The sequence below is a fragment of the Argiope bruennichi genome, chromosome 4 (assembly GCF_947563725.1).
Source record: "Argiope bruennichi chromosome 4, qqArgBrue1.1, whole genome shotgun sequence".
Lineage (NCBI taxonomy): Eukaryota > Metazoa > Arthropoda > Arachnida > Araneae > Araneidae > Argiope > Argiope bruennichi.
In genome coordinates this window covers 31934651-31955949 of record NC_079154.1, presented here as the reverse complement: position 1 = coordinate 31955949, position 21299 = coordinate 31934651, and the positions used below count along the sequence as shown (strand labels likewise).

General features: G+C 30.3%; 1 protein-coding gene across 1 annotated transcript in view; it reads right to left on the bottom strand.

Moving 5' to 3' along the window:
- LOC129966920 (neuronal acetylcholine receptor subunit alpha-10-like) overlaps nt 1–21299 on the bottom strand; it is a 640729-nt gene that overhangs the window by 10132 nt on the left and 609298 nt on the right. Inside the window, exon 7 of the mRNA XM_056081538.1 lies at nt 504–733. Coding sequence (XP_055937513.1) covers nt 504–733 — 230 coding nt within the window. The remainder of the gene's footprint in view (nt 1–503; nt 734–21299) is intronic.

Below are 21299 nucleotides of genomic sequence, written 5' to 3'. Positions count from 1 at the left end.
AAAATTGATTTTTTTCGTTAAAATTAATCAATATTTTAACGTTTTCTCTGAATAGCTGAGAAGCGTATTTACAAAAATATTCTTACACTACTTTAAAATACAAGAAAGTAGTTTCTCAGTGATGCCAGCTACAGTTCTAATATAGTTTTTTGAATAATTTTTTTGGTTTAATTACTGTATTTATGCACATGTAAATTACGACATTATCAAATATATTTCTTTTTGTGAGAATGCTATCGCTGGTAATTAAAAAAATTGACCTAAGTCAGACCCTAAGATGGCTGTTTGTTTTATTGGCTGTGTATGTTTATCTGGTCAACCATCTTGATTGACGACTTGGCATCGTTTGTATCTTTGGCGAAGAGGTATCTTAAACTAGATTTCAACCGATTTTTATATGAAAAAAAAAGGGGAGGGGGGAGGAGACAGAGTAAGAAAACAAAAATGCTGGAATTAATTGTAAGTTCGAAATACTTTATAAATAGGTGAGAGTTGAAACTCACTTTGAATGCAGACGGCGGATGAATGCCGGCATCGTAGGTGTTGGCGGTCCTCTTTGCCTTCTTCCCGGCCGATTTGTAGCAGGAGCAGGAGGCGAACCTGTGTAGAATGAGTTCCCTGAGGTATGGAGGCACCTCCTTTCTGCTGGGACCACGGTAGTGGAAGTTGAGGACCACCACCGTGACTACGACAGAAATGGACGTGATAGCCATCACCACCGTCAGGTAGATACCTGTCGAAGAAAAGGAATCCGTTTCTAATAATTTATGATACTGAATTTTACTTTCTCGTATATATAGTGTATAGAAAGTATTGTAGCGGATTGTTATGAGCGAGGATAGAACCCGGGACCTTGTGGGTCGCAGCCGAATAACAAGACCACAAGACTAAAGTAATGACTCGTGTTTCGTAGCTGTTATCTGGCTTATAAGCTTTTCACCACAGTATTGTAATAATCGAACTCGAGATTTTAATGAATATCCACGTTTTAGACATCCATGAGTTTGAAAAAATTATTTTTGGAATACGTCCGTCTGTCTGTCTTTCATAAAGATAAGTCTAAACTATTTTGAGCTAGATGAATGAAATTTAGTATATGATCTTTTTTACCAAATTTGTAGATTTGTGTGAAATTTCGAATAAAATCCGTTTAGAGGAAGTCTATCTGTACGGCAGTTCGATTATAAGTAAAAAAAAACTACAAGATAGATGATATTCATAACGAATGTTTAACATCTATAATGTAGACACTTACCAGTTTTTCAGTTATATCCAAACAGAGATTGACAGCCTGTCTATCTGTATTTTCAGAAACCCGTAAACGCAATAGTTCAAAAACGCAATGATTTAGATACATTTGATATGAGATTTCGTGACTACAAGTGTAGTTTTATGTTTAATTTTTGTTTCAATGAATTGGGAAGAACACGTATAAGACACAAATTAGATTTGTGGATATTATTAACCACATGCCAGATATTAATCGCTAAAAAACTCATCAAGGATGGCATGATAGATAAGTAAAAAATGCTAAATTTACGTCAATAATTCGGTTAATATTTCTCGATTACTTCACAACAGTGCCATGCAAGACATTATCTGAGATAACACCTTTATTAGAGAGTATGTAAGAAAGTTTTGGGCAGTCTATTTCCGCTGGTTTTAAATCAGCCTCATATATTTTTACCTTTTTGCTACGAAGTTTACAGAGGAAAAATATTGTAAGCATAAAAAAATTCGACGATTTTTACGAATTTTCACGCTTTAGATCTCCATGAGTCTGAAAAACACTTCTGAATTATGTCTGTATGTCGTTCTACCAGTAAATAAATAGTTTAGAAACGTTTTCAGCAAGATACATAAAAGTAAGTATTTCATTTTCACACAAAATTTAATAAATCTCGGTAAACATTTAGATCGAATTCCTTCACAAATTTTTTTTTATCTGCCTGCCTATCTGACTGCTTGAGTGCAATCGAAAACGATGATGTAATAAAGAAATAAGAAAATATAAAGAACCAGATGGTTAAAACTTGGCATTCAATTGATCTAATCTAATTTAAAGAATCTATTTTTCTAATCTAATATGTAGAATTTTATCTAATGAGTAGATTTATATCAAATTTTGTATCAATCCATCAAATGGTGTGACTGTTTGTTCATCTTCATATGCACATAATTGCGATAATTCAAAAATGCAAAGATTTCAGTAAAGGTATACAAAAATTGTTTGTCTTAATAATATGCTAATTTGACCAATTGAATTTATTTTTCTATCTTCAGTATTAAGGAAGTAATAAAGGAATGAAAATTTCAACTCGCCATCACTTTCAACCTTTTTTTATCTGGATGACTCATGTACGAACTGATCCTAAGTTTTTACAATACTTACAACATATTCCAAGCCAGTTAAAATCCGAGCAAAATTGTTTTAGTTTGAAACATAACATGGGCAAAGCGTTATATGCACATTATATATAATATAGTATAAACTTTTGAACGAAGGATGATTTTGGGTTCTAGAGACCATGATCTCTGAAGAAATTCAGAGATTTGATAGAAGTCTTGTTAGGAGAACCTTGCAATAGGTGGATTTTCTATAAGGAATCTACCTAAAAAGTATCTAATGTTACATCAGATAGACATTTATAATAATTCTAATATCCAGCATTGCTATGATATATAGAAACAAAAGCAAAATAATAACTCAATTCTGCATGATTTTTTTATGCTTTCGAAATTAAGTTTGGAAATCAAGATGAAGAAATTCAAGAAATATAAGAAAAATAACTTTTGATTGATTTGATTATTTAATTAAAATTAATAGTAAACGTTTAGAGTATTTTCTCCTTTTTTCTATTATTAAATTTTGTATACAAAAGGAAAAAAATTATTTTCTTACTTAAAACTTAAATTATTTTATTATCATTTTAAAATATCTAGTATAAGAATGAGGGAAATATGCATTTTGATTTTATTCTGGGAACTTTTCGTTCCCGCATTGAACATAACGCTGAAAAATAACTCTTTTGATTGAGTGGTTTGAGATTAGAATTTGTGAAAACTCTATAAATATTAATCAGGAATAAAATGTGTTATTGACAGGTTTGTAAATCTAAAATGAGCCAATAAAAATGCAGCATACACTATTTCAGTCTTTCTTTGTCTTTCAAAAATAAATAAGTCAAAATCGGAATCGCTGTTTCCGGCACGAATAATTACTATGCTTTAATCTACATAAAAAAGTAGTCTTTTCCAACTCCATTTTTGATGTGTTTCGACAGAATTGATGTGAATACTTTTAGAATTTTTCTAAAGTAAAATTTAAATTATGAGACGTCATAGCAATAAAATAAAATTCAGAGGATTATATTCTGTCATAAAATTGCGTACACGTTTTGAGTAACTATTACATACAAAATTAATAACATACATCAAAATTTAATAACTCAAACCAATTTGTACTTAGAATTTTGTCAATTAGTGGATTGTTAACCATTACTTCTTATTGCTAAAAATAAGACTGACGAATGGAGTTGAAAATAATATATCTTTTCGCGTTTGACAACATTTTATGCCAACAGATGCCATCAACTTATTAATTACAATGGGTCTCGAATTATAAACACTATATATCACGGGCTGAAATTCGGTGCTTGTTGAAAGAATTAATTATGTTTTTATACTAACTATCTGGTCACGAGTATTTTAACAAAATAACCCTCAAGTTAAATAGCAATCTTGAGTATTTCTAATGTGCTCTGCCCTTTTTTCCCAAGTACATCGTAAATCCATTGAATAAACAAGTTTAATCAATAATAAGCATAATTTCTTCAGTAAGTTCAAACATACAATGTTGCCAAATAAAATGTCATTATGAAAGAAATTAGTTTGGAGAATGAAATTTTGGCAAAGCATTTGTGTAGGTAACATTTATTTGAATAACGTTTGAAGGTCACAAGTTAAAATAAGCACGAGAAGAACCATTTCAAATATGTAAAGATAGTATATTAATAGCCATTGTAATCAGTATGCATACATATTATTTTGGAGGATGCAGCTCCTTAGTCTGTTGCATTTGTCAATCAAATAAACAATGATCCATGTTGTAGGGATGACGAATATTTTACGAGCGGTTATTACGTAACCAATATCAAAAAGTCACAAATACAAGTAATCAATACTTTTCAAAGAGGGGTGTGATTCAAATCCTTGATACGATCTTACCGGCGATATTTCGATTACAGGTTTTGGATCACGATAGAAAGTAACATTCGATACGATATCACTGAAATTTACCGGAGCGGTGACTTTGCTGGAAAGTAACAATCGATACGATCTGTTCAATGGAAGCTCTCGAACATAATAGAAAACGAGAAATCTGTGAACGGATTGAAAAGTGAGCGGAAGTGTTTGGAATCATGGTATTACTGAATTGCATATCACTGAAATTTATCGGAGCGGTGATTTCACTGGAAAGTATGAAGTCGCCGCTCCACTTCATGAGATTAACTGGTCTTACTGGTATTCGTATGTGTTGATGCACTGTTCCATACAAATCGTTCTTAATTGCTTGTGATTTGACTTTGCATATATTCCATTTACTGCTGGCGCCATCTATTGGTAGAATATAGAACGAAAGTAAACAATTTAAAGAAATGACATTTATATTTAATTCAAATTTTTCAGAAAATGGTTTACTCCAATATAAAAATTAAATAAATAGTTTTGAAAAACATCAAATTTAAGAAGTAAGCTGAAATAGATAAATTAATTCAATCACACGTTACTTAAATTAGTAAATTAAGTATTAATTACAATTAATAAATTTTGTATTTAATATTAAATAATAATTTTAAATTAATAATATGATTGAAATAACAGATATTTGGAACAAATATTTAAAAATAACAATAGCAAAATTATTTGTTATTCAAAAAATCGTGGATTATGCATCTCTACCATGTTGGTTGCAGGTGATATCGGGTGCGTCGTGAAATTGTATCCTAAACGTGGTAAATAGGATATTAAAATCTGGCGATATTTCTGGTCAAAGTAACATGCCGATACTCTGTAGAGCACGTTAGTTGACAGAAGAGGTAAGGGGAAGACTGTTTTCCGTTTTGGCAAAAGTATTTAAAAATGGTAGCACAGCCTTTTCACTCGCTAACGAATGTAAAAATTGGTTGTTAAAGTTAATAATGATAAGAATACCCTGTTGTCATATGAAATTCCTTCCCAGATCAAAACTACTTGTTCAAATCAAATGTATCTATACTTGCAGACAACTTGAATACAGGTGTTCACCTGACTTTCTTTTAATCAACGTACGGCCATCTCTAAAATCAAACCAGACACAGTTCTCCTATGAGAAATCACACATCTTCATTCTGAACTCCAAGATGATATAAATGAAGTGGCACAGATTACCATGTTTTGTATTACGTGGATGAATGCTACAGAACGTATGGCTTGTAGATATCCTTTACATAATAGTTTTGTCATCATTTTTTGTGTCGCTCTGGTTCAACAGAACATTCTGCTGCAGACGCAGTAAGATGCATCACAGCCATTCTGCGATTAGGCGATCTTCTCTCTCAATAGTGACCTGCATGCGACCGGAACCTGATATTCTTGAGATAGCGCAGTGTCCAATGTTACCAACAAAACCTGCTCTGTGGGCCTGCAAAACCTTTCTTAAATATCGCAGAATTAAATATCGTTATTGCTTTCTTCGTCTATTTAAAAGCCTCCTTGATTGAAATATAGTTCGCAACGTTTAATTCGGATGATAAATAACCCTCAAGAAATTTACTTGGTTTATTCAAAACGTACATGATTTTACATGCTTATAGTGTGTGCTATTAACTGCATTTTTTCTTCAAATATGAAAACTTGAACAAACATCATTAATCAGATGTGCAAATATACCTTCCTTAAGGGTGCTGGGATTTTATTTCCAACTAGGGTAAATCACCAATCATGGTATTCGGAAGAAAGAAATCCAATAAATGAATCCACAAACTGCTCCACTTAGTTAACAACTGCAAGACTACATGCTGCTCAATTGTCAAACGTAGATTGCTGAGTGGTTGTTAATTACAGTGAATATTTGAGTGATTCGTTCTGAAAAAAGGATGGTTTAAATGACTAAACATTTTGTTTTTAAAGAATAAAAAAAAACTAAAGAAATTAAAGATTAGAAAATTAAAATCATACAAGAGTCAAATTGGTTTTATTCGAAATGAAGTGGGGAATAAATGATATTACAATTAATAGGAAAGTACCAACGAAAGCTACAGGCTATCAAAGGATAGAATAGAGGATTCAGTTATTCACAAAGTTATTTATATTATTTATTTTCCAGATTTATATTAAAATTATATTACTAACATCAAATTATTTAAATTTATTTATATTTTAGATTTACATTATTTCCATTCAAATTATTTACAAACTTATTTAAATTATTTACACTTCAGAGAGTTTATATTTACAAAAAGTTTCAGTTTTCAGGGAAGACTTTTAAAACTTATGTACGATATTAATTTTATACTGTCTAGGACCATTCTTACACTTTTGGGCTGAATAAAATTAAGGATAAATGCTACAATTACGATTAGCCTGCAATGGTCTAGTGATAAAACCACACCATTAGGTTAGGGCAATCACAAATTCAAAATTCTGTTGGAACACGGTCTTGATATAATCTTGGAATCAAATACCTTCCGGATTGTACAGGTGGCCCTTTGAAAAAATTCATGTGTTGTTTGCTAGATTCAAAATTACGAGGGTCCTCTCAATTTAGCTTAGGGATTAGAAATCTTTTTAAGGAAATAATTACTTAACATTACAGCTTTAACACTTTCTTAAACATGAAATGAAAAAAAATCTAAAACTTGTTTTTATACTGATATATTCTGAATATAATTTATTATAATATATATAATAAATATAAGATATAATATAAGATAATATATATATAAGATATAATATAAGATAATATATATATAAGATATATATAAGAATATAAGATATTATTCTGAATATAACCAGAAACAAGTACTAAATTACAATTCGATTCTTTCCGGATATGGACTGTAAACTTTCGTCGAATGATTCTACTGGGAACACAAAATAAAGACCTGTGCTTTCTACCATGATATTTCAGAGCAGTAGAAGACAGACTTTTAGCCTAGTGTTGTCACATGTTAGCGAAAGATATTTATTTTCTTTTCCCTTCAACACAGAATGCATTTCCAAGAAGGGGCGACCCGGTACAAAGGAAAAAAAAAGAATTGCCGAAAGGCGCAAGTTGCTGGCTCAGGTTTTTAAAGGCAGAAAAAATGTTACATCAGGACTTTTGGAAGCGAAGTTCCCCTTTTCTTATTATTTTTTCATTTCCCGCGATTTTTCAGTCTTTTCTTTCACAGGGTTAACGAGCCGCAGCTGGTTTTTAAGTTTTAAAGCAAACAGCACCATTTTGTTAGGTTTAAACAGAAGAATGCTTCTGTTTTTGAATTCGACATTTTGATATGTTGAGAAGAAAAATGTTTATTTAAATACAGACAGTGTCAACATGGTAGAAAAAAAAATGCAATTTCTTTGAAAGGTATAAAATGAAAATGGTAACTAACTGTACTTATTGTGCAAATTATAACGTCGACTTCAGAGAAAAACATCTGCCTGTTTGTTATGTTAATAAACACGAATTTGAATAATGGATCACCATGTTTTTACTCGGAGCTTTGAGCTTAATTGTTGCCATGATTAAAGGTGAACACTTGAGAATGAGTTTAAAAAAAATTAACGAAATTCATTTTTTTCTCTATTCGCAATTGTTTACCATCGGCACAAATGACTTTAGTTTTAATTCCAGATTCTTGCTAAAATTTCTTATCATTTTTCTTATTTTTTTCTTTTGTGGAACTAAAAAACATTATTCTCATTGTTGGTTGTTGCCTTTGGCTAAAAACTGGATTTAACTTTAAGCACACTAGAGCTATAACTTGCTTTCAGAACTCTAAAGTCGGAATTAATTGCGCGCGAAACCAATATACTGTTTTTGTGTGTGGCAACATTTTTAAAATAGAATTGTAAATAAGAGAGAATAAAATGAAGTCAGATAAATAACGAGTGAATTATTTTACGTTACGAACCCACATCTTTGAATCTTATTAGAGGAGAAACGACTGAATGAAATGAAATTCAGATAATCTCAACAATCCCCCCCCCCCAATAATTGACATTGCAATCCACGATGCTATCACTTTTTAAATGAATTCCTTAGGATATGCGATATACATGGAGATTTTGATTTCATTTTCAGTCTCCGTAGTAGGTAAATATGCAATGGCGGGAAATGTGTAAGACTGATAATACAATTTATTTGCGAAAATACTATTGAGTCTAATACTTTTATTACAAAGAATATCGCTAGAGAAATAAACAATACCTCATGAAAACCAGCAGGGATAGTTTACCCTAAACTTATTCACACACTTTTTATTAAAGGTGTTATCCTCTTCTTCACTCATAGGAATATTGAACACTGGTTAAGTTCATGAGAGTCACGAGTACTCAAATCTATATTTTCAGTTTCTCATATGAGCGCTTTGTGCTTTGAAGTATACCGTAGGAAATCGAGTATGCATTTTTGACACTTATTTTCGACTGGCTAAAACCAAAATTGATACAGCGCTACAATTTTAGTAAAAAGGTTACATATTAAATTTCATTTATTTAAATCGTTGTGTTTTTGAGCTATCGTGTTTACATGCACGTGAAAGTGCAAACAACAGATAACTTTCCTTGGATAGACTTGATTCAAAATTTGAAGCGAGTCTGTTCTTTTAATGCTAAATCTATATTTTTCCTCTATTTCACTTTTTATGTTTTATAGATACCATGTTCATTTGTATTCAGATAGACATACAAATTTCTTAAGCATGAATTTCGTTCAAAATTTGTTTGAATTCTGCAAATTTGGAGAAATACCTGATATCAAGTTTCATGCTTCTACCAAAAAGCTATTTTGATTTATTGTTGTTTTAATTAAAAATATAAGTAAAATTTCAAAAAATAGTAAATATTTAGAAACGACTCTTTCTCAAATATGGTTGATCGACGTTCAACGGATGGGCTCTTAGAGGGCTCCAAATAAATATTTTTTTTTATCACGAATATTGTAATTTATAGGCAGTGTGCCAAGCTGTAGATATTTTCAAATTAAAAATTTAATATTTGCTTCTATTTCCCTCGATGAATAATAATGAATTTAATTGCATTTTTAAAGTTATATTATTTCAAAACTTGAGGATTGTTTTATAACGACACTAAATTACTCTTTTTAAAAATAATATTTGTTCATTAGTGGTGGATGTCCCAATTATTGCATATTTCTTAACAATAGCTGTTCTTCGATGTTTAATTTTTTAAAAGATTTTTTTTCCGTTTTTTCCGGCTCTTTGTAATAACCACATTCTGATTGAAATCAATGAAATCTACATTAGAGATTAAAATCGTAAAAAAAATCTATAAAAGATGCAATGAAATAACATTTTCAAGCAAGAGGAAAATTTAGGATAAATATTAACTACAGAATTGATAGTCCTCTTGCATTGCATTCATTGAATACACAAATTTTCTTTAATTTTCCTATCAAGGTATATTTTCGATTCAAAAATGGATTTCTTTGCCCACTAGGGAAGGACATTTTAAATAATTAACCTTATTATTCTAAGGATCTCAGTATGGAACATATCAAAAAATATACTTCAATATTTACAAGAGAATGAAATTAACATTGTTTGAAAATGCAATATGTTATTTGATTTCCATGTTTGCATTTCTTGAAAAAAAAAAGTAGCTTCCGATTAGCTAAATCAGTATTGCTTGAAATCATGATAACGAACATTCTTAAAAAACTGCCATATTGCAAGTACTTCATCATAATAGGATTCCAAAAATAGTAAAATAAGATTCTTTTAAAAATAATGATACTTTCAATTTAAAAATTTATTAAGCATGCTTCCCCTTAAGTAATGAAATGATCTTTGAATTATTTTCTATATTTGTTTGCTTCTTGTAAATTTCTTAAAATCATATCAGAGGTCTACTTAAATCAGGAATATATATTTGTTTTACCATGTCAGCGAAAATGGATAAATGACTTGTAAACTGATAAACAAAAATAAGAAATATAGTTTCTATAAATAAAATTTATTTCTTTTACTATTTGAAAGAATGGTATTTAGGACACCAAAATTGATTTTTTTTTTACTTTCAGGTAGACTAAGTAGAAAGAAAATAATATTGTAATTGACAGAAAAATTCTATCTCGGGATTTTGATGAATCTTTATGTTTTGGCCTTCCTGATTTCGAAAATTACATTTTTGGAATTTCACCTGTCTGTCACTCTGTCTGTTAATACGATAACTCAAAAACGCTTTGAGCAAGACGAATAAAATTTATAAATTTCTATCCTTTTTTGAAAAAAAAATCATTTGAAGCCATCATTCATCATTTGAATCACTTCTAGAGAAATAAGATTTATTACTTTAGCTTCTAAAATGTTTATTCATATCAAATTTTGAACCAGATCCGTTAGAGAGTTTACTGTCTGTCAGTCTGAAAAGTCACAAGCATGCAGAGACAATAGTTAAAAAAATGCAAAAACTTAGATAAATGAAAATTTTTTATGCGATTTTGTTACTAAAATAGCAGCTATGTGTTAAATTTTGTTTTCAATCTCTTGACAAAAAGATATTGCTTCCCAAATATATACTCGTTTTCTTTATTAAACTACGAAATTAAAAACGCTTACATGCAGGATCTTGAAAATCAATAAATCAAAACTTGTGACCTTGCTCAAAATTTAGAATTTTGTGTGTATAAGAGGGTGATAACACATTTATTGAGGAATACGAGAAAAAACTTCTAGGGTTACCGCAGCCAATTGTTTGCTTCTCCAAATGAAATAATATCTATAGTGGAACCTCTATAATTCAGCATTCACTTTTTCAGCTAGACAAATGAGGAGCTTTATAAAGAAAATAAATCACTACATGCTTATGTCAGTGGCCTTGGTGTGATGTAAGCAATAAGATTGTTCAATGATCAGATTTTGTATTATATAAATTTTTTAATAATTAGAATAATTAGCATAATTTTCTGTATAATTTCTTATATTTGGTTCAAAAAACATAAGTTTTATTATTAAAATGTTTTTAATGAATTTCCGCTAATATAACCCTTTCATTAAACAAGCAATCTTTTGGACTTCTATGTCTAGGTGGTTTCAATGAAACGTATACATTAGGAACTAAAAACTGCTTATTGAAGATTTAAAAAATCGCAATTATTTACGGATGAATACGTAAAATTAAGTCAACCATTTAATTCTCCGACCCGCCACGAAGGCACACGGATTTAAACCATAAAAACTAAATGACTGGACCGCCGCAACAGCAACATTGGCGGGAACTGTGGTTGAGTCCTAAGGGCCATAACCAACCACGGTACAACCCTCCCCGAAGGAAGTACGTCCCGTTATCGATGGGAGGAGTCAGATCTCCCACCTATTAGTGTACTCTCCAGGATGCCGAGATCCAACCACCATGCCCACCATGCCATCTCATCCTCATTTCGAGGTGCCTCCCCGGGGAGTTATACGTAAAGTTAAATCAGATAAGAATAACAAGAAAAATTTCTGAAAACATATTAACTATTTGCACAAACACTTAAAGAAATTGGTTTGGCGAGCCACCACACTCTGGCCCTTTGTCTCTCATTGAGATAACTAAGCGTCCTTACAGAATGGCATCAAGTCCTTCGTCTCTACACTCTCCTGCGCATCGAGACGCACAGGCATGCGCAGTTGATAATTTTCATTTACTGATGTGTATTGTTCTCTGTGTGAGGTGGAACAACTTAGAAATTACAAATATAGAAAATAAACGCTACAGATCAATCCTACATTTATCTGGCGAATTACTAATATGTCCAATAAAGCGACAAGATTTTGAATTACAGGTAATTTATATAATGTTTAAGGTAATTTATAAATCTTATCAATTAGAATGATACATATTTATTGTAAAATTTAAAGCAATTTTTTGGGTTTATCTGCTCTTTAGCAAATATAGAAAGATCCAAACGAAAAACCACAAATAAAGAATAAGATTAATGGTTGCAACAAAATAGGTGTAAGAATAACGAAATAAGATGACCTTAATGCTTATCGCAATTTGAAGTTAAAAAAATATACTTTGTTGATGGATTTCAGAATATCGTTATGCATAAAGATCTAGTCAAAACTAAATATTATTATTCTTTTCTAACCAGCAAATACTCAAAGAAAGGTAACTGATGCATTAAAATAATAAACATTAAATAAAACCTCAAAAATAAACATATGCAAAATATAACAGTGAAGTCTTATTTGAATATGAAATGCATTCTAATTCTTTTTAATAATAATAATTTATCATTTTTTTAAATTTTAAATCACTTTTTATGCTACGAGGAAAGCAAACAGTTCATTAAGATTTAAATGTTTTTATTATCTTTTCAACAATTGTAATTAAGAAATATATTGCAATTTGTTAATTAACTGCTCACTTATTTATGCATAAATTAGGAGGATATTCATATTTTTTAAAGCCTTTTTTAAAAATAAAATATGACACTATTTGTTTAAAGAAAATACAATGTACGTCCTTTGTTTTTGTTTTTTTAAATACCAAAGTTTTGTAACCAGTAAGATATGCTTTTTTTAAATTGATGTATTTATTTTATCTCTAGGCAGACAATTATTTTTAGCAAGGTTATAGTGTTTTCGAAAAATTTGCAACTTATCAATTATTCAAAAGAATTTCCACATCTCGATTTAAAAATACCTTTTTTTCATTATCGTTTCTTTAAAGAACGATAATGCAAACGATTCTTACCTTTTTTTACACAGGAAGTCATCAAAATGAGAGAAACAAAACAATATAATTAATTATAAAAACAACAGTTTTGTTAATTTCTTCGAGAAAAATCTGATGTTTCAGTACTTGAAATATATTTGAAAATAAGTATTTAAAAACATGAAATATAATTAAATATGCATGTTTCATTAAATTTTTTATCAGCAAGTAGTTTCATGCATATATTTGCTGAGGTATACACATCAATAAAATTAAGTATTTTGTTAAAGGCATGAGATATTTAAATGATATATGATTGTGAGAATCATATATTAAAGCCATTAAATAAAAAAAAAATGAAGAATAAAAAATAGAAAATAATTGCAAAACTTTCAGTCATTTAAATAATTTTATGTCATTGATTTTTAAATCTTTCATACAGAATTACAATACAGTGTATAACAGCAGAATGCCAATTATTTGAACTGACCGAATTCCAACTTTGGATAACCGAAAATAAATTTTAAATCTCAATTATCTTCTTTCAACAGGATTTCCGAAATAATTCAGTTGAAATAATAAAAAGTCCTCGAGTTGTACCTCATTAAATCCAACACTTGTGTACTCAATTGTTCGGACAAGGATAAAAATTATCCGAACAATTTTTATACTTGGAAAAAGAAGAAAAAATACACATGGGTTATTAGAAATGGGGGTAAGAGATTTCTCTTAATATGTAAAGCAAAAATATTAAAAAGAACCGCGAATGATACTACATTGCATTGTTTTTCTTGCATTTATCAGTGAATGTCAAGCGTGTTGTCAAAAGTATATTTTTTCCGTTTAACGTCATGAACTTTCTAACATATTAACAGTCCATTTTTACTTTCTAGTACATGAAATATGGAGTAACTATTTTAATTATCAAAATATTTGAACTTGAGATTTTGACGAATCCCCACTTTTCAAGTCAGACTGAGTCTGAAAAATACATGTTTGTATTATGTATATCTGTCTATGAATACTTTAACTCAAAAAGAGCTAGACGGCTGATATTTGGAATCGCAACCAAATTTGTTTCTGTCAAGATTTGAGCGAAATCTATTCTGAGGAAGTCCGTCTGGCTGTTCGAATATAAATGAACTTGATAGCTACAAAATGCAAAGAACTATTTTAAGTTAAAATATCTTCAAAGCAAATAAAATATATCTTCTCATCTTTAATGGGGCTCTTGCATCTACCCGATGCCTTTACGACTGTCCAATCAATTAAAAGACGCAACGCTTGCTAAAAACAGAACAGTAAAGTACAATTTTATTTAAAAACAACAAGACATATATACATGGAAACAGTAACACGTCGCTAGGCAACGGCGCTATTTAAAAATAACAAAACATATATATACATAGAAACAGTCGCTAGGCAACGGCACAATTAGAAACAATTATTCAATTCATTTTAGTTCCCAACAAACTGCGCAAATAAAATTTGTTACACAAGTTTAGCATTTAAAATATAGATATTTTTGAAATTAGGAACCAAATTCGTCAAATGGTTGATTGTCTGTCGGTCTGTACTTTCGCATGCAGATAAACTTAATAGTTCATAAACACAACAGCTTAGATCAATAAAATTGGGTATATTATTTTTGGACTGCAACTGTAGTTCTGCGTCAAATTTTGATGTCATTCGGCCGGCAAAAAAGTGTTCAAAATATATATTTCCGCGATAAATTCAGTAAAAATGTGAGATGCACGAGAAAAATTCATATTTCGTAACTATCGATCACCAATGGCATATAAGGCATTCGCGGCGTTTGTTCAAAGCCCCCAGTTTTATACGGATAAAAAGGGATAACATTTTTATCAGAGAGTATGGCGAAAAGATGTACCGAACAATGGTTAACCATTATGCTGATTTGGTTCAAAATTTGAAAAGATCTATATTTTAGAGTATAAACCTGTGTATCAAATTCTACGCAATTCGCTCTTTGTGTTTTTGAGTTATCGAGTTCACTATACGAACTGCCAGACAGACTTCTTGTAAATGAATTTCGTTCAAAAGTTGAAAGAAATCTGCAAATTTATTCATAATATCGCCTACCGCATTTCAGCCGTCTAGCTCAATGTGTTTTGAGTTATCTTGTTCATAAACAGATAGGCAGACACAAGACCTAAAAATGTGTTTTTTTTAGAGGTGTGTGTGTGTGTATGTGGGGGGGGGTATCTGAAACGCAGAGATTCCGTGTGAAATTCAAGTAAAAAAATTGAGATTATTTTTTCTATTTTATAAACAAAGGCATTGTGTTAATATGAATTATAAATGCCATCTTTCTGTATAATTTATAATGAGAACGATTTTATTAATTATTTTAATTAGAGAACATCATTTTACATGAATTTCTTCCAATTTATAAGTGTTGGTTAACTTGCGAAGATGCAAATGGTGAGTCCTAATAGAATTTGTTTCTTGGCAGGCGCGCGCACACACACACACACACTTCCTTTATCATTAGTACAGACAGAACTTAAAACAAGAGACACTATTAATACTGAAACTTTGAGCCCAAAAAAGAAAAGAAAGTCTTTCAATTGCATATTTACTTTAGAAAAAACAACATTTAATGCTATTTGTCTTGAGTAATTGAATTATCCTTCTTTGTTGGCGACGACCGAAACATCAAATTGTTCTTTGATGATCTCTAGAGACAAAAAGGAACAGATTGCATTAACAAACTTATCTTGTTGGTTCGTTAATGCGGAAGTCTGATGCGAATTACTACGATCAGAAATTAGAAACAACTTGCTCTATACGAATAATTTCTCATTTTTTTCTTCTTTAGTAATATTTATGAATTAAAATATTTTAAGAAAAAGAGAGCTTATTCATTTCTTTCTTTCCGTGTATCATATTGAATGCGTGTTATATATATATAATATACTATAATATAAAAATCTCATGTCACGGTGTTTGTGTTCGTACTTCTCCGAAACGGTTTGACCGATTTTTATGAAATTTTTTACGTGTATTTTGTAGGTATGAGAATAGGTCGTAAAGTATATTTCACAACGCTAGGTAATTAAGGATGTCCCTATCCACGTTCTGCGTACGTTGATGAGACCAACGCTTGCTTGAAATCATCGCCACTGTGGCTTAATGTTGAAAACGTTCAACTAAAAATAAACACGCTCGCCCAAATGCTACAAGATCCATCTGCTGACACATTCTCGGACCAATTATTGGATATCGGCGATTGAAAAGTTGCTGTCTATGAAAATACTGGATGCATAAAATTGCCAACTCATTTCTGCACTGTCGTCGATTCGCACAATGCTCTCATTGACCGCATATTTCCTGATGTAAGCACAAAATACATAAATCATGCGTGTCTGTCAGAAAGAGCCATCTTGGCAGCAAAAAATGTGGACGTCGACGATTTAAACTTCAGGATACAGAAATCGTTGCCAGGCGACTTGGTATCATACAAATCGATAGATACAATTTGCGATGCTAACGAAGCTGCAAATTACCCAATAGAGTTTTTGAGCTCGCTGGATTTGCCAGGCATGTCACTACACCTTCTACGACTGAAAGTTGGATCTCCGGTTATTTTACTTCGGAATTTGAACCCACCACGGCTGTGCAATGGCACGCGATTGGTCATTAAAAAATTGATGAAAAACGTTATCGAAACCACCATTTTGAAAGGCAAATTACAAGCCGAAAATGTTTTGCTGCCACGAATTCCAATGATTCTCACAGACGTGCCAACTGAATTCAAACGCTTTCAATTTCCTATTAAATTGGCATTCGCAATGACGATCAATAAGTCGCAAGGCCATACGATGTCTGTTTGCGGCTTCGATTTGGGCATGCTATGTTTTTCACACGGACAATTATACGTGGCATGTTCTCGCGTGGGCAAACCATCGAGCTTATTTGTGCTGGCTAAATACGGACTGACAAAAAATGTCGTATACTCAATTGCTCTTCGAAATGAATGTTGATTTTCTTTATTTCATTTTTATACTTTAGGATAAAAAATATATTACTTTTTTTCACTTTACGTTTAAGTTTTATGAGATCAAACAATGTTTATGTTTGTTACGTTAATGAAATACATTGTATTGAGAAAATGAATGGTTGGTGGATTTTTTGTTTTGTTTTTATCGGCGATCATCGTCTAGAGCTCTCCATTCCCCTTTCTGTCATAGATCCCATCCCCACACACACTTACAACACATTCGTTATTTTTTAATTAACAACCAAAATATTCACTAGAAATAATTTATATGGCAGAACAACGTTTGCCGAGTCAGCTAGTATATATATATATATATACAGCAGTTGCGTGACCGAATAAAACAAACTTTTGGTTTATTTTAAAACTTTTGGTTAAATAAATAAAGTTTATTTTATTTGTTTAAAAGTTTATTATTTTTATTAATTTTTTTTACAATTTATTTCACCACTGAAGGCATAATTTACTTACAAAGAATAAGTGGTAAGAAATACATCAGTCTACAAAATTGCGGCACAAGAGCAGAAAAAACCAAAAATTTTCCTTTCAGTCATTTTACTATGAGATTTTGATATTGATTTCTTGGACACGTGTAAATTTAGGAAAGGGAATCTTAGGTATCTTTAAAAGAATATTGTAAGCATTAAGAGTTTATATTCCTTCACTTGGAGGGTGAGAAAATGCTAAAGTCAGTAGTTTTCTAGACAGCGTGTGGAATTAATTAAATAAAAAAGTGGAAATTGGGTCAGAAAATAAGAAAACATTATAAAATTTAAATTAGATAGAGAGATCATTACATATATGTATGTCGGTCCTCTAAAGGTCACACTATTTCACCTACAGCTACATAATTTGGTACATATATATCTTGAAGTGAAAGTTGCGTCTCTCAGAGCGATAGTTTTGAATTTTTAATTAAAATTTTAAATAAGTAAAAATTAAACTGCCTTATGACATTTTTTTCGCAATAATTTTTGAACATATTATCCCACATAAATAAATTTCTTACTTTTTAAAATTAAATTTAAAAAAAATTAAAACAATTTAATATTTATTCATATTTTTTTGAATTTTGGCACTTTATTAATTATTTTTGACCAATGACCAACAATAGATTACATTATTGTCTTGAAATAAGAAATGTTTCCATTGTTTCGTCAAATACTGAATCTCCCGATTTTCTCCCATTTTTCAAAAACTAAGGAAGAAGAATTTGTTTAATATCTGCTAATAGCTGTGTAGTTTATAAAACACATTTAAAAGGGAGGATAGATGAACAGGACGTTTACGTTTTTAACTGCTGTGATGTCAAGGGGATGGTCAATATAAAAAAAAGTTTCATATACAGCATTAACAGAGCATATGGAATTAAATTTAAAATCTGACAATATGGCGAAATCATAGACGCGAATTTATATCTAAATAATTTAATTGGAATTAAATATAACCAATACCTCTAGTGAGCCAGCTGGTCGTCAAAGACGGCAAATATTAAATATGACCAAATCGTCCTCCAGGATGATAATTGTTATTGATAAGTTTTGAAGGTAAAACAAAGAGTCTTTTGAAGTTTTGATTTTGCATTGTATTTGTTAGAACTTTGTCGGATTCTCAAAAATTTAGTGGAAAAAATGAATTTCCCAATATTTCTCATATAAAAGTAAAATTTATGATTTACACAATATTAATTGTAAATATACTAATTCATATAAATATATGCAAATAAAACGACCTTTCAAATTTTTAGATAATTTTATTCAGTGCTGAAATACCTGTAGGGATCACCTCAAAAACAGATGTGAAGATCTTCCGGCATGGCAGTTGTTTTCGCTGTCCTAATAGGATATAAAGGCAGTGAGGATAGCTATCCCATGTGGGACGTGTTTCATACGGGAGGGGTTGTAACGTGGCCGGCGATGGCCGTTACGACTTAACCATAACTTCCGCCAATGCTGACGCCAATTTTCCGACAATACATCGCGAATTCGCGCCAATATTCCAGTCATTCAGTGTTTTCCAGAAAGCCCTCGTGGTCAGGCTGAGTTATTTTGCAGTTGCTTATTTTCGGAATTTTAAATCATGACATAGCTTCTTAGCGTAAATCTACTCAATCAATTAGTTTACGGAAAAAGTTTGATGACCAATTATATCAATTTTTAGCAAGTATTTAAAAAGTGACAATGCACTGCATATTTTAATGGTATTTAGAATATATTAACTGATAAATATCTGATGATAAATATTTCTGTTTATTATGGTAGAAAGGAAAATCAAAAATTGGATATTCTAACAATGCTTAAGGGATAAAAAAAATTGCTGAAATAGTCAAGGAATACTATTACTAAATTTCCATTCGGATTTTTCATGTATGAAGACAATAAAAAATTGCCGAAATGATTGTCTGGAAAACGTTTTACTTCCTGTACTTCGAAATACCCTAAGAAAGACTTTTTGTTTACAATTGTCGCATGTTAGAAAAAGATATTTATTTCTTTTCCCTTCCACGCCAAATGCAACGCCAAGGCAGGACGAATTGGCACAAAAGAAAAATTGCCAAAAGGCGCAAAATGCTAGCTCAGATTTTAAAGGGCAGACGAAAATGTTGCATCAAGACTTACAGAAACAGAGTTCTTTTTTTAAATTTTATTTTTTCATTTCCAGCGATTTTCGGTCTTTTCTTTCAGAGGGTTAACGAGCCGCAGCTGCTTTCTAAGTTTTAAAGCAAACAACACCGATTTGTTGGAAGTTAAGCAATAGAATGCTTCTGGTTTTGAATTCGACGCTTTGATATGTAAAGAAAAAAATGTTTATATAAACATGGGCAGTGTCAACAAAGCAGAAAAAACAGTAACGTCCTTTGAAAATTGTCAAATGAAAGTGGGAACTAACTATATTTACAGTGCAACTATTAGCATTGGCTTTTGAGAAAAATAAGTGTATGTTTATTATGTAAATGAAGATGAGTTTATATATGAAAAAAAGTATTTGCACTTTCGTTTTTTTTGTGCTAATATTGTCCACGATTAAATGTCAAAATTTACATTACCAGTACCCATATTTTTCTTTGGTTTATTTAGAAATGCTTTTTATTCAAAAAGTTAATTTTGTTGGAGTAGTTTTATTATGCTTCATCTTAAGATAATTTTAGAAATTGTTTCTTTTTCCATTTTTCTTTTAGTAATTTAAAAAATATCTTTAATGAATTTTTAGTCTTCAGTAATATAAAATAAAGGAAAATTATTTTATATCTTGATCCATTAATACTATTTTAAACGAAAACAAGCCCAATATAAAACAAGTTCAAAAAATATGAAAGATGTCCAAGTTCATTAAATCGTTTTATGTAGGATAAAAAATATTTAAAGATGATCAAAATGCTCATATTTTGTGATGGTTGAGTGCATTTATAAAATTATTCCTTTTTAAAAAATACAATTTTGCATTTAACGCAAAAGTGTAAACAATTTAATTCTTTTATAAACCTTTGATTTATTTCTAAAATTATTTCTAATCTATCAATTTTAAAAGAATTATTAAATGATCAGTCAAATCAATATAAATGTGAAAAAAATATCATTTTTAAATAAGAATAAAATTTAAAATGATTTTTGAATATACAATTATAATTTTTTTTTTGCGTTGCATTTATGAAAGATACAAATTTTCATTGTTTTTAAATGCTTGTTTGTTGTTAAAATGTTTCCAGTTTCAAAATACATTCCTTTGTTCATTAACGAAACATGGTAAATTATTAGCATCGTTAATACTGCGAGTTTCTAATGGGACATGCCAAATAAGGGCTTTATTTATCGCATGGGCTGAAATTAACCTTATTTGGAATAGGAACATTGTATTATTTAAATATTTTCATAGTTGCATATCTTTGAAGAAGAATAATTGTATTTTATTAATATATATAATATATTTTCAGAATTAACATCATTAGAAAGTATAAAAATGACATTTTAAAAAGAGTTGATATTTTATCGCAAAAGTTGCATGAAATTATTTTTTCTTATTATATTCTTTGTTATTTTTTCTTGTTATATTGTTTCATTTATATTGTTATTTTTTCTTTTCCCTCCCTTTTTCAGAGATTTCTTTAAAATAGCATGTAAAAATGGATACGAAAATTCTCGGGAAATTTAAACAAATAATACAACTATATTTTAATCCGGTTATAAAGAATCCTTTATTACTTACTGTCTCATATACATAATATAAAGAAAGTATAGTAATCGTTGAAAAATAAGAAATTGAGGTTTTAATGGATCTTCAAGTTTCAGGAGAAGTTCCAAGAGTTCGAAAAACACATTTTTATAAAACGTTTGTCTATCTGTGACAAAGATAACACAGACGCCTTGAG